We start from the raw sequence: 12,910 nt of genomic DNA, 5'->3' as shown, positions 1-12,910 counted from the left end.
AGTCTGCATGTGGTTTTGTGTACGTCTGTCCTTCCGTACGCACACATCTCCTTTGGGTGTATGCATTTGGGCACAGCAGCATGTTTTCCTGTGACACGTTTGGCCGTGCCCCTGTGAGGGGACACGCTGGGCCTAACCCCTGTGTGCATCCATCACGTGTGCCATCCATCGTGTGTGCCATCCATCGCGTGTGCATCCATCGCGTGTGCATCCATCGCGTGCCCGGCAGCACAGCCCATGTGCACAGGGGCCTGGGCCCGGCCCTGCGCGGTGTGCAAGCTGCCCTGCGTGTCTGTTAGGCTGCAATCCCCAGACTGCTCGCTGCTGAGGCTTTTAAAACAGCCCCAGGACTGATGAGATTCAGGAGCCGTTCTGCTGTTAGGGACGAGCAGGAACGATTCGCCCCAGTAATGTTTCCTGTCTGGCTGAGGGAGGTGTTGCAGCACCGTGTACCTGTCAGCCACACGGATCTCACTTGGCGTGGCTGAAAATCTAATAACTCAGCAAAAAGCTGTTCAATTCTCTCCTCATGAATGAAAAAGTTTCGCTAAGCATCCCAAGCATAGCAATGAAGAGCTAGCTCTGGGGAGACCGTGCTGGGGGCAAAGGCGCTGCCATGGGGCTGTTCCACCAGGAGGCCTTGCCGTCAGGGAAAGCTGCTATGGAGAGGGTCTCTTGGCAGGGAGTTTCTTCTGGCCTCAGATTTGCCTCTCCTGTGTAAAACCAGTTTCCTGGTTATCTTGGCTGCTGTAAACAAGGCCAGGAATGGCTCGGTGCTGCTGCAGGAGTGCTGGGATAGACGAGGAGGGAATTCATCATCGAGCAGTTTGACGGTGCCGAGACCAGCCCTGTGTCAGGGTGACCCCCGGGAAGAGGCAGGAATAGCTGAGGTTTACCCAAACATCACACACGTGAAAAAAGCAATTTGGCTATTCCTAGGTCACCTCCAACTTGCAACAAAAGGAGCTGGCTGCAGCTGTGCTCCACATGATCAAGGAGATTGCAATTAAAGCCTGAAATGTGGCCAGGCTTCTTGAATCGCAATGGACTGAAGAAGTTATAAACTCTATGTGATCAGTCTTTTTTAGGTAATTCATGCTTTCATTCCTAAAAACTACTTCAGAAGATGCCCTTTGTGCCTCGTTAGAAGGCCTGGGATGGCAGGACTAAAGAGAGGAAGTTGCAGAGCTGGATTAGAGGATTTCTCTGACTTCGCTCTAGAATTGGGCACCGCTCCTGGGGGCTGTGCTGACCTCTGGATTACAACATGCGTGGTGATGGGGATACTTCGCAGGTCAGCCTTACACCGCACAGCTTCACTTGGCTGCTTTGTGACCCCGGTCCTTTTTCCCAGATGTTACCTGGGGCAAGCTCAGAGGAAACTCAGTGAGGAAGACAAGGAGTTGGGCCCTGGGTGGCACTGAGTTGCGGTGGGAGGAAGCCCTCATTCTCTGCCTGCTGCTCTTCCCTGTCCTCACCCCACCCCTGCCTCCCTAAAGCTCCTTTGAGCGTGAATGTCCTGGGACTGAGGAGCTGCCCGCATCTGAGCGCTGCTGAGCCAGAACCGGCAGGCACAGCTTTCCTCCCGCTCTGATCTCCGCCATGTGGCCCTGCCGCAGCGAGTGGAAGCAGAGTTAAGATGATTAGGGGAATGCCTTAGGAACGTGAAGGGCTTTTGCACGTGATTCCCATTCCCCAGGAGGCTTGATGGACGGACGTTACCTGCTTATGTTTTTCTTGAGTTTTGCTGAGGTGGTGAGGAGGGACTGTAGGCGATGTGTGGGTGAAAGCTGAACCCGGGTGATGGGATGTGATCCCTCGAATATGTGATTTCAACCGGGAGGTTGGGAACCACTTCCAGGCACTGGCTGGCCTGGCCAGGGGCTGGTTCCTTGCCCATCCAGGCGACAACGTTCAGTCCTTTTTTCCCCAGTGCTGGCTGCTGGCAGCTTCGCTCTCCCCCGGTGACCCTGGCGGGCAGCCTGGGTGCCTGTCCCTCAAAGAGGCCCTGACCCAGCCAGGCATGGTAGTGCTCCTTTGCTCATGGAAGAGACAGAGAAAGCCTGAGCTCCCCTGTCCTTTCCTTGCGTTTCTGTGTTGTGCATGCTGCTCTTTCCCCTGTAACAGGCACCTGACGTTGCTCTGCCCTGTACCCGTATCACAGCTCCCTTCCCGGCTCTGTCTGGATAAAGGAGGAATGTGGTGGAGGAAATTTTTGAGGGTGCTTGCAGGAGAAACCTGTGAGGCTGCTGGGCAGAGGGAGCATCGCCTGCTGTAAATCCTGCCTGGAGCTGCAGGGCAGGGAGACCCTGTCGGGCTCTCACCAAGGCAGCCACCTTCTGTGGCTCTGGGCAACTGTTTCATCAAGCTGGCAATCTTTATCCACACAGGAAAATAACGGGATGACCGTGCTTTGGTGCTGCTGTGTGGCTAGGTAAGAAATTGCCTGGAAGGGTCAGCAGACAAGGATTAGGTGGAGGCTATGGGACCTTTAAGCTTTCATGTGTCTTCGCTGGAATTAAATGCAGAACTGCTGTGGGCTATTTTAAGTGAGTCACATTATTTGGTATATTAAACTCAAAAATGTGCCAAGAAAAAAAAGCTGGTAATTTTTGCAAATACTTTGCACTGATGTCATGAAGCTATGCAGTTCAACACAGATGCCCTGACATTTAGCTGAGCTAGTAATATGCCATTTGTGGACGGATGCTCATCTCTCAGGTTTTTAAGGACAAGTGTCCGATGTGTCACACTTAATCAGAGACAGATTTCCTCCTCATCTACGACTGCGACAAAAGTGCTTTTCTGCTTCATCATTTTCTTTCTTCGTGGCTTGCTTTTTGAGTTTTTTTTTTGTTTTGGTGCTTGATATTCACATGACGTTATACACGAGCAGATCGGTGTAAGGCTGTATAAAATGCAAACTGTGTGCACAATATAATAGCACACGGCAGACACAGCAAGGAGATGCGATAGGTTTGGACAAGTGTGCCTGGGGTGTGCCTGCATATCTGGTGTTTTAGCCTGAAAAAGCAGCTCAGGCTTTAAGGAAAGAGTTAATAGAGGAGACAATGACAATTGACAGAGCTTCTCTGATCACCCCTGGGAGCACCGGCTGTAAAAGTAGAATCATTCCTGAAGAGGAATCTGATGTATGATTAATGTTTATTCTATAAAACCAAGGGTCCTGTGGGTTGTGCTGGCTTTTTATAGCTGCATGGGAATATCAGGATAAGACTTTTCTTGCAGAGCCAGGGAAATGCATTTCTATAAAAGGAAAGCAGTGCCTCCTTATAAAATCCAGTGCTGGATTGTGTTCTGGAGCCCCAGCTTAGCAAGCCGTGTGCACTCGCAGAAATGTGCAAAGGCAAACAGACCGAACTGTGCTCGTGCCTGACCTCCGCCCCGAACCGTAAGCGATTAGGAGAGGGCAGCGCGCTGAGTGCCCAAGACCCCGAGGATGTAACTAATTACAGCGGAGCACAATGTGAGCCCGCAGCTGGCAGAGCCACCCGATGCTGCCAGCGGCCTTGTGATAACGTTACCAAGTGCACGACGCTGTGCTGCTGCCATGTAGCGTGGAGCCTGACGCGGTGCCGCTGCGCAGGCTCGGCCTCGCCTCCTGGGGAGGCTCCGGCCCGTCAGCGCTTGGCCCCGGGCACATGCAGTGCCGTGGGTGCGCTCGCTCCTGGCGGCTCGCTCGAGGAATCCTTAACTCCGGGGCTGGTAGCAGGAGCGTGGCCCTTTGGGCTGTTTCTGGGTAGATGTGAGCAGCTCATTGAGGGTTTGATGTCAGTTCAAAGCGAAATTCTCCGGGCTGGCCGTACTTCTATCGGCTTTTGAAAGTGAACTCCCGGACTTACTGCTTCCACACAAACCGTAATAGGTCAGTGGGGGGGACGCGGTGTGAACCAGATGAAGGAAATTTAGCAATAATGGCTCTGCGAGGCGGTTCAGTAAAACTTCAGAGGCAAGGCTGGGCGAGACGGGGAGGTAACATCCTCTGTTGTGTTGTTTGCTTGCTGCTGGTTGGCTGGGAAGATCCGCCATGAGGAGAAGACGTGCTATAAGGCTGTCCAGACGAGCGAAGAGGGGCCGTCAGCCTGCGAGTACCAGGGTCCGCTCATGGTGCTGGCCCAGAACTGCGCCGTCATGCACAACCTGCTGGGGCCAGCATGCATCTTCCTGAGGAAGGGCTTCGCAGAAAACAGGCAGCCTGTACGTAAGTTACACCCAGCCGGGCGAGACACGCACAAAGCCGTGTGGACGCGAGCCGGGGACGCGGAGCTGCCCGTGTGCTCCCTGTGCGTGGAGCTCCGTAACCCCCAGCCCTGGGTCCTTGAGCATCCCGGCTCCAGCTAACACAGTCACAGGCAAATGCCAAAGCTGAAGGATGTGCAGAGATGTCCCTGTGCCTAAACACCAAGAAAGGATGATTTTAAAAAAAATAAATGCAGCTATGGAAGATAGCTCCAAGCCTACACTCGAGTAGATGTAGTCACATGGATTCAGGAGAAGGACTTAAGACCCCGGGACTTATGTAATCAGATGGACTCTGGAGGAGTCCAGTGTTCAAAGCTGTTGTTCCAACAAGACATTCACATCTCATTCCCAGAGGCTCAAATTAGCATTTAAGGCCTCAGTAGCCACTTACATGCAAATCAGAGTATCCATATTGGGAACAAGCTGTCCCACAGAGATGCCCGTGTTTGTTACTGTTCCTGTCAGCTCCCAGTGAGCACGCTAATACAAGCAGAAATGAGCATGCATCTGCCTCCTCACAGAAGCCCAAATGCAGTCTCTTGTACGCTTTCATACACAGCCTGACACTGCAGCGATCCTAGCCAAATAAATCAAAGAACATCAGTCTGGCCTCATATTTGCAAATAGTGCCAGGCTACCAAATGCTATTGCCCCTACACACACAGATAAATAGAGAAACACATCTGTCCACTCAGTCACACCTATTTGTAACCGTGCTCATATGCACCTGATGTAAGTGTTTATATATAAGCAAAGAAAGTAGATATTTTAATGTAAATTCAATATCTTTATAAGCAGTAGAGCATATTTTCTGCACGTATACATTAGATTTCTACAGTAACATGAATTTAAAGACGTATGCAAAGAAACCATTAACACACGTTTTATGGATACGCATAAGTGGATATGTGTTGTTATACATTAATCCAGTGCACTCCGTATCCTTCTGGTAAAACAAAGCTCACCCCAGTTTCCTGAGAGTCAGGGCTTTCTCGCCTCCATAAGAAATGTCTCATATCCCTGTGCATTGACACGGTTATCTGCAGCTGCTGGAGACACCTAGAGCTTTATTTCTGAAACCTCATCTTCAACCATTAAGCGAAAAAAGAACTGTCAGTCATTATGGATCAAAGGGCCTCTGTTCTTAACCTTCACCCGCTAAGTGATCACACGTGCCTTGAGCCAGTTCGCTGAACCACAGGGCATGGTATTCTCAGAGCAGCGCACCTACCGGTGCTGGTGTGGGTGAGCTCCCCACCACAGGACATCGGTCCAGCTTCTAGCAGAAAGCTCACGCTGACAGGTATCCATCCCGTTCAGCCCTGGGAACTCACAGTACCCCAAGGAGTTTCCAAAATGAGATTAATGATATCTCTACTCTGGTGTAGAATAAGTGTACCTGATCAACAGCTTTACTTCTACTGACTCTAGACCAGCAGGACTTACTGTGCATAGAGCAGAAATAAATGAGAGTAAGGCCATTATGTATCGTGACTCTCTGAGGGTCACCTCTGCTCATATCTAGGTTCTAAACTCTGAACAGTTTTGTTCCTCTTTCCATATGTTCTCCAAGAGCTTTAGAGTGATTCAGCCCATTTCTTCCCGAGCGCTTTTCCTCCTTAATCATTTTAGGGGATCTTTTTTTTTTTTTTTTCAAATTTAAACCAGAAAACCTCTTCGTGACGTTAGTTACCGCTTGAGTCACATTTTTGGAGGGACAGAAACCCTCCCCCTCCTTCTGCGTTCGCAGTCTGTGGCTCTGTGACGATCGGAGCCGCATGTGCAAAGATATGCGCAGAGCCCTGCAAGCGCCAATGCCTTGGTGTGCGACATTCGAGCCGGTGCTGAAGCCCCCGTTCCCGACACGTGTCGGTCGTGTCGGTCGCAACGTGGCCTTCGGTGAGCGGGGAGGAGGACGGTCTTGTGACGACTGCGCTGGAGCAAGGCCTGGGTCCTGCCCCGGGCGCTCTCACCAGACAGCAGCTGCCGCGGTGAGTCCGGCACCTCCGCACCGCGGCAGCCTCACCCTGCATCTGCCGCTGCGCCGGCTGCCGGCCCGTGGCGGTGACCCCGGGATTAACGCTCCTGAGCCCTTGGGGATGAGGTGCGCGAGGTGTCGGGACCGTTTGTCATCTGCTGCAATAAGGCGGGAGGGCAGTAAGGCCTCCTGCGCCTGGCCCAATGGGGGGAACTGTTTTATTTCTTGGCACTGATGAAAGCAGAACAAATGGGATGACATGTTTGAAAATACCAGGTCTGTGAGGGATGAAGCCGCGGAGCCAGCGCGCTCCGACAGCTCCATCCAGCACAGAGATGCCTCTGGGAAGGTTACGAGTGGCAAGCCGGTCACTTCTCTGGCACAGCCCACTTCTGCACAGACGTAAAGCAGCGTGTGTCCTAGTTTGCTGTGCGCTCTGAGCAGCCGCCATTAGTTTCCAGAGGAGCCCGTGGTTAAATAGCAAAGGATCATCCTTCTCAAAACCGTCAAGGACACTGGCTCCAGGGACGTGCGGGGAGGCAGCAGGACACCTGGAAGGCAAGGAGAAACTCCCCACGGCTGAGGGGAAAAGCCGAGAGTCAGCCGACAAAAGAGATGGCGTTTCTGTGTTTCCAAATTCTCAGCTGTTTTGGATTTGCCTGGGAGCCATGAGAGGAATTAGAAAGGGCGTTTAAACCAGAAAGCAGTGCATTTCCATGCTCATCTCTTCTTCTTGGTGCAGTGGTGGAATTTTCCTATGCTCTTTCATATCCTCCCCCTTCTTCCAAGAAATCGAAATTGGATGTTTGAAGTTGCAGTGTTTCCTGAACATGGTGAATCCTCGTCCTGTTTTGTTTGTAGATGACCTTGACGATGTATATGCTGTGTGTCTGCCTTCATGCCTGGTTTCAAAATGCTTGTATGGGGAGTTGAGGCTGGGGGGAAGGGGGAAGTGCCTCCCTTCCTGGGGGGACTCTAGGAGATGGCACCGGGACATTGGCTGTAAGAGAGCTCCTGGCTGTCCCTGTCCTGCCAGCAGGACAGGAATCAAGCAGGGACCCAGGCAGATGATGTTACAGACCTCCTGGATACAGGGGCAGCTTCCAGCTGGTTTGATCTGGCCGTTCCAGCAGGAGCTCCGGTAGGATGCACAGTCACAGCTCTAGAGCAGCTGCTGCAGCGCCGGTCTCTGCTCCAGGACTCGGTGCTGGGGAACGACGCAGGAGCCCTGTGAGGTGCTCAGAGCACTACCAGGTGGGGAGGCCACACGCAGGGCGTGTGCTGGCCCAGGTTTCTTCTGTTCTGGGGGAGCGTGTCATCCCCCCGTCCAGCAGACAAGGAGAGGGGCTTCCACAGGGAAGTGTGCAGGCTGAAACCCGCCCTGGTGGGGAGAAGAGCTGGGGAAGTCTTGCTAGGTAAATGGTATTAAACATGTCATCACCTTCTTGTTTCTTCTCTCACTTTCTGGCTTGTCCCAGAACTGTTTGCACCAAAAAGTGCTGTTCTGAAACCGTCTGTGTCAAGCCAATGACTTTAACATAGTGTGTTCTCTTTTTGCAGGATAGAGAACTGCGTCCAGAAGAAATCGAAGGTAAAACTTGTCGCTCCTTCTGTGTCACCTTTCTCCCTGTCCAGGCTGGTCATTCCAGGTTGGCCCCCAAGGGGTGGTAAAATAATTTGTGGCAAATCAAGGGAGATGATTACTGGAATAATTCCTGGCAGCCCAAGCAAAAGAAATAACATGTAAAACTGCAAGAGTGCTGACTGTGGAGGAATTTGCATCTAATGCAGCTTCTTCAAGGTGGGAGGATAAGTGAGGTAACGGCGTATTGGCTGTCAGAGAACTGCTGTACACCCCAGCTCCCATGGAAAGTGTTGTGAAAGGGTGATATGAATGTATGGCTCCAGGGAAGCTGTTTTACCTGCTAATCCCTACAGTGAGGGCTATAGAACATTGTGTAGGGATAAAAGTTGGGAAAACTTACTGCTTCCAGTGTCTTTAAGGAGTGCAGTTTAGGAAAAATCAGTTTGTGGTACTTCAAAGCCTCTGTAGTCAAAGCACGCTTTCCTGTAAGGAATGGGTCAGCAGTGCTGCTGATAGAAGAGCCTGACACTGCTCCAGTCGTTGCTTCTTCACAGAGAGATCTGCTGGGAAAATATGCAGTATCTTAGAGGCTGGCCTCATAAAGTGCTGCTGGCTCTGGGGAGGTTTCTTGGAAAAGGTGTATCAAGCTGTCTCTGACAATATTGTTCTTTTTGGATCCATTCCCGCAGAATTAAGAGAAGCCTTTAAGGAGTTTGATAAAGACAAGGATGGGTTTATTAACTGCAGGGACCTGGGGAACTGCATGCGAACCATGGGCTACATGCCTACTGAGATGGAGCTAATAGAACTCTCCCAGCAGATCAACATGAACCGTGAGTAACATCCACCTTGCTGAACCTCTCTGTGGCTGCCGTGCCCCGCATTGCTGCTTTGGGCCGTTTGTTTCCTGCTGTCTCTGTTACCTGGTGTTTTTTCCTTTCCCTCTCATTTCTGGTTGTCATTTTTGCTCCCTCCCATCCCTCTGTTCATTTGTAGCCCCTAGCAGTCGGTGCCTTTTTTTCTTGCTTATCAGATGAATGGACTGTGTGGACTGTGCTGTATGGGAGCAGCATGTGGAAGAGTTGTCCTCCGTGCTTATGCTGTCAGGTGTAAAGCTGCCCTTGATGTGGGCAGGTCGACATTGGTGTTCAGGTCGTGGATGTCATCGTGCTGAGGTTGGTGTCAGATGATGTCAGACTGAAGGTGACGACTGGAAGAGGGAGATGTTTTGGTCAGAGTGGGTGGTGGATGGGCTGCTCACTGCTGTGGGTGTCTGTGGATCTGCTGTGCCCCTGCGGATGGGCTGCAAGCGAGTTGTGCTGGCAGCGTCGGGTGGGGGGCAGCTGGTGGAGTCACTGTGTTTGTGCCTCTTGTCTTTCACCATCATTTTTTGTCACGACTTGTCTGTGGCAGTGCGGGATATTAGCCCTCAGCCAGGTGGGAGAAGGGGTACTCAGTGCATGTTGTTCCTGACATAGGCTGATGTAGGAAAGACGAGTTACCTGGACAAGGAAATGGAAGTAGTTGTGACATACACAACCGCTCACGCATAAAAACAGCTGATAACCACGGCACACAAGGAGTTAGGAATTTGAGAGTGTTATTGCCAGCTGTCAGATGGGGGACAAACAGGAAAAAAGATAAATATGAAAATTAAACAGTTGGACATACATTAGCCAGTGCTAATGAACCAAGACTCCACCACCGCTGCAGGGCACTGCCCAAGCCATGCAGGAACATCATGCAGTGCCCTTGCCATTTCCTTTGGCACAGGTGCAGCAGAGGGTTGCTATAAGCTCTAGTGGGTCCAAACCTCCAATACTCAGGACATGATGCCATAAGGATGTCCATGGCAACATAGGATGGAATAGCTTGGGCTCATTCTGCATATCCCACAGTCCAGAAAATAATACAAAAGACAGTGTAAAACTACCTCTGCTTTTCCTTCCACTCTCCTGCACCTTCTGTGCTTTGCTTCCTGGAGAACCAAGCCCTCCGGGGCACACAGAAGTGCAAAGTGAGCACTGGGCTTGGCTAATGTATGGAGTTCTTACACGCAATCTTTCGTCTTATCCCAAGTGGGTGGCCATGTGGATTTTGAAGATTTTGTTGAGCTGATGGGACCAAAGCTGCTGGCAGAAACTGCAGACATGATTGGTGTAAAAGAGCTCCGTGATGCCTTCCGAGAGGTGAGTGCTCCCTACCGTGTGCCCCTCAGAGAGGTGAGCAACAGGAGACAGGAAAGAGAGAAGACTCACTGGGGAAGAGAAGAGGAGGAGAGAGCAGCACAGTGGAAGACTGAGAAAGAGTCAAGCCAGGCATGAAACAAGGGAGGAGCAGAGAAAGTCACTAAGATAAGGGAGCCCTTGAGGCAAGGAAGAGGAAACTGATGCAGTCACAGCAGTAATGAGGGGTTTCTGAGGAGAAAAGACAGGCTGGATACAGACCAAAAGGAACCTGAAAGAGGAAAAGGAGGGACACAAAGGAATGCAGAAAAAATAGGGCACTCAGGAGCAGGACAGTACAAATTCCAACCCAGAGCAAGATCCGTTTCCATTAACTGTATATCCCCTGCTGGTATTTTTCATGTACTTGCAGTTTGACACCAATGGCGATGGGGAGATCAGCACCAGTGAGCTGCGAGAAGCCATGAAGAAGCTTCTAGGGCAGCAGGTGGGTCATCGGGATATCGAAGAGATCATCCGGGACGTGGATCTGAATGGCGATGGGCGTGTTGATTTTGAAGGTGAGAGGGGATGAATGCGCCCTGTCCATCTGGTCTAGTGTGGGTAAGAGTTTCAGCTCAGAGGTGGAAGCAGAAGGGAAGATTTGCATGCTCTGGGCCCAGGTATCCAGAATGTGGAGAAAAAAACAATTCTTCATCTGAAGTGTTCGTTTGTATATCTTTGTTGCACCTCAATTTCAGTCAGGTCTCCATAGTTCTAGCATGGAAAGGGAGATGCCCTGCCACAGAGAAACAGCTTCTGCTGTACCCATGCAGCATCAGACTTCTTTTTACAGGGCATTTTCCTTTCCATTAAATCTATTGCAGGAGCTGTGAGAAGGCTGCATTTGTTTGGAAAAAGCATTGCACCTTCCATTTCCTCTGTCTCACCTTATTATCCGGGTTTATAGAGAATTTGTTTCTGCACCTTTATGCCAGGAGATGGTCACATGCCAGATGTGCTCAGTAGCACTGTATATATCTAATCTAGATGTGTCATGTTAAATCCTACAGACAATTCATTTCTTCTCTCACTTTCCATGCCAGAAGGAGTCGGAAAAAATAAGAGCAGTTCAGCTACTATCCTAGCCATCAGGCGTGGCAGGAGTGATGTTAATAGAGCTCAGGATTCCTGGCAAGGGAAGCAGTTGATATCATCAGACAACTAAGAGGATAATAGAGCTGGAAGGTGTGAGAGCGTGGCAGGCTGCTTGTTTTCCTGGTGTAACCCTTTGCAATGAGGGTGAAGCACAGTAACGACAGAATTAAAATAAAATAGATGTATTTTTCTGGCTGAGAGGCATTCCTGGATCTCCTTCATGGCAAGGAGTCTCAGTCCTGAAGTTTCTGAGGGCTTTGGAAATGCTAAAAACTGGAAATGCCTCCCTAGAAAGTATCTGGTAGCTGCAGCAGTTCTAATGCACTGGCTGATTACCTGACAGTAGCTCTCCTTGTTTCCCACAGCTAAATTATGTTAGACAGCTAAAATACATGAAATGCTATCCCGGTATCATTTTCTCTGTGAGCTGCTGCTTTAGTTGTCAAAGGACAGCTCCATCAATGGAAAAAGAGAAGTCAAGGGGGTAATTTCCACTGCCCTCCTCTTCGCACAGTTATTAATTTCTGGGCAATTGAAGTGCAGAGTGAAAACGCATTTATACTTGATGGCATCCACACTCAATTTTAACAATTGTAATTGACTCCACAAGCTGCAGGGTGGTGAAGAAATAGATCCAGGGTGTCCTTACCGTTAACCTGTATCTTCAAAAGCAAGGAATCCATCAAAGTAAACTTTTCTCTGCAAAAGCACCGGTACCTACCAAAACACTAGTGTGCTTTCCAACACCGGTGTCTCCTTCGAGTGGCAAGCTCACTAAGAAACTGCTGTGCTCCCAAGGCGATAAATCAGCGTTCCCTGAAATTACGGCGAAGGGAGGCGACGCTTGCCACAATGTGTTGCAGGGGGTTGCTGTTACAAACAAGACTGCCTGTGTGTACGCTGGCTGGGAAGGAGTCGGAGCAATGACGTGCCCTGCTGGCGGGGCCGTATCGCCGTATCCAACGCAAGGATCAGAGCCCCTTTTGTGGGGGCTCTCCAGGGCCGCTCACGGAGCGGCACAGACCTGCCGTGCGGGCTCGGTTTCCCCCGTTCCACCCTGGCTGCGTGCTGTCTCCAGGGGGTGAGAGCTGGGGTGGGGACCTGGATGTCTTTTCCTTCAGGGCTGTCTTTTCTTGTCGGTTGCAGAGTTTGTTCGCATGATGTCCCGTTGAAGATTATTCTCAGCTAAAGAATCAGCACCTTAGAGAGGGCAGAAGAGGACCTAGATGGAGCATCTAGCCCCGATGTTCCCACATGAAGGTTAATCGGCTGGCTGCAACTGGGACGTTGCAAGATGACCTGCTGCTCCTTCCTCACGGTGGTCCCCATGCCCCTCCACCCTTTCACACTGTGAAAGACTTGCAACTTCCTACAACTGGAACCATTCCTTCAAGATGATTGCAGGAAACCGCAGAGCCAGGACTTGCCATGATGCTTTCATGGGATATTTGCAACTTCAGACTCCTCCTCCCCAGCTTTATTCTCCCACCAGCTGCTGCAAAGTGAGAGCGGGAGAAATCCTCTTGGCTTGGTGGATGAGAACAAAGCCATTGGGACTGGTGGCGGCCTCAGGGCGTGCTCTGCACTTCTTGGTTTCCCTTGGTGAACCGTGTCTGTGTTTGCTGTCTGTGTGTGTGTCTATCTGTGTGGGGTTATTTATGCTTCCTCGGCACATATTCGCATCTCCTGTGGTTATGTTTACCAAGAGAAAATTCAAATACATGTCTTGCGGGGGGAAAGCGATAAATATGCACGCTGAAA

General features: G+C 50.8%; 1 protein-coding gene across 9 annotated transcripts in view; it reads left to right on the top strand.

The window, feature by feature from the left end:
- CABP1 (calcium binding protein 1) overlaps positions 1-12,910 on the top strand; it is a gene marked incomplete at its 5' end in the record, with an annotated part of 26,526 nt that extends 13,616 nt beyond the window's left edge. For 4 of the 9 annotated variants that reach the window (XM_083803386.1, XM_083803391.1, XM_083803390.1 and 1 more), the window contains 6 exons: positions 4,042-4,218; positions 7,802-7,832; positions 8,516-8,659; positions 9,906-10,015; positions 10,425-10,572; positions 12,296-12,910. In XM_083803386.1, the coding sequence (XP_083659512.1) occupies positions 4,042-4,218; positions 7,802-7,832; positions 8,516-8,659; positions 9,906-10,015; positions 10,425-10,572; positions 12,296-12,321 (636 nt within the window). In that variant the 3' untranslated portion in view covers positions 12,322-12,910. The other 5 variants (XM_083803387.1, XM_083803394.1, XM_083803392.1 and 2 more) reach the window with 4 other exon arrangements.

This window comes from Anser anser (assembly GCF_964211835.1).
Source record: "Anser anser genome assembly, chromosome: 18".
Taxonomy (NCBI): Eukaryota; Metazoa; Chordata; class Aves; order Anseriformes; family Anatidae; genus Anser; species Anser anser.
The sequence above is the reverse complement of the archived record's forward strand: the minus strand, read 5'-3'. Positions and strand labels throughout refer to the sequence as shown.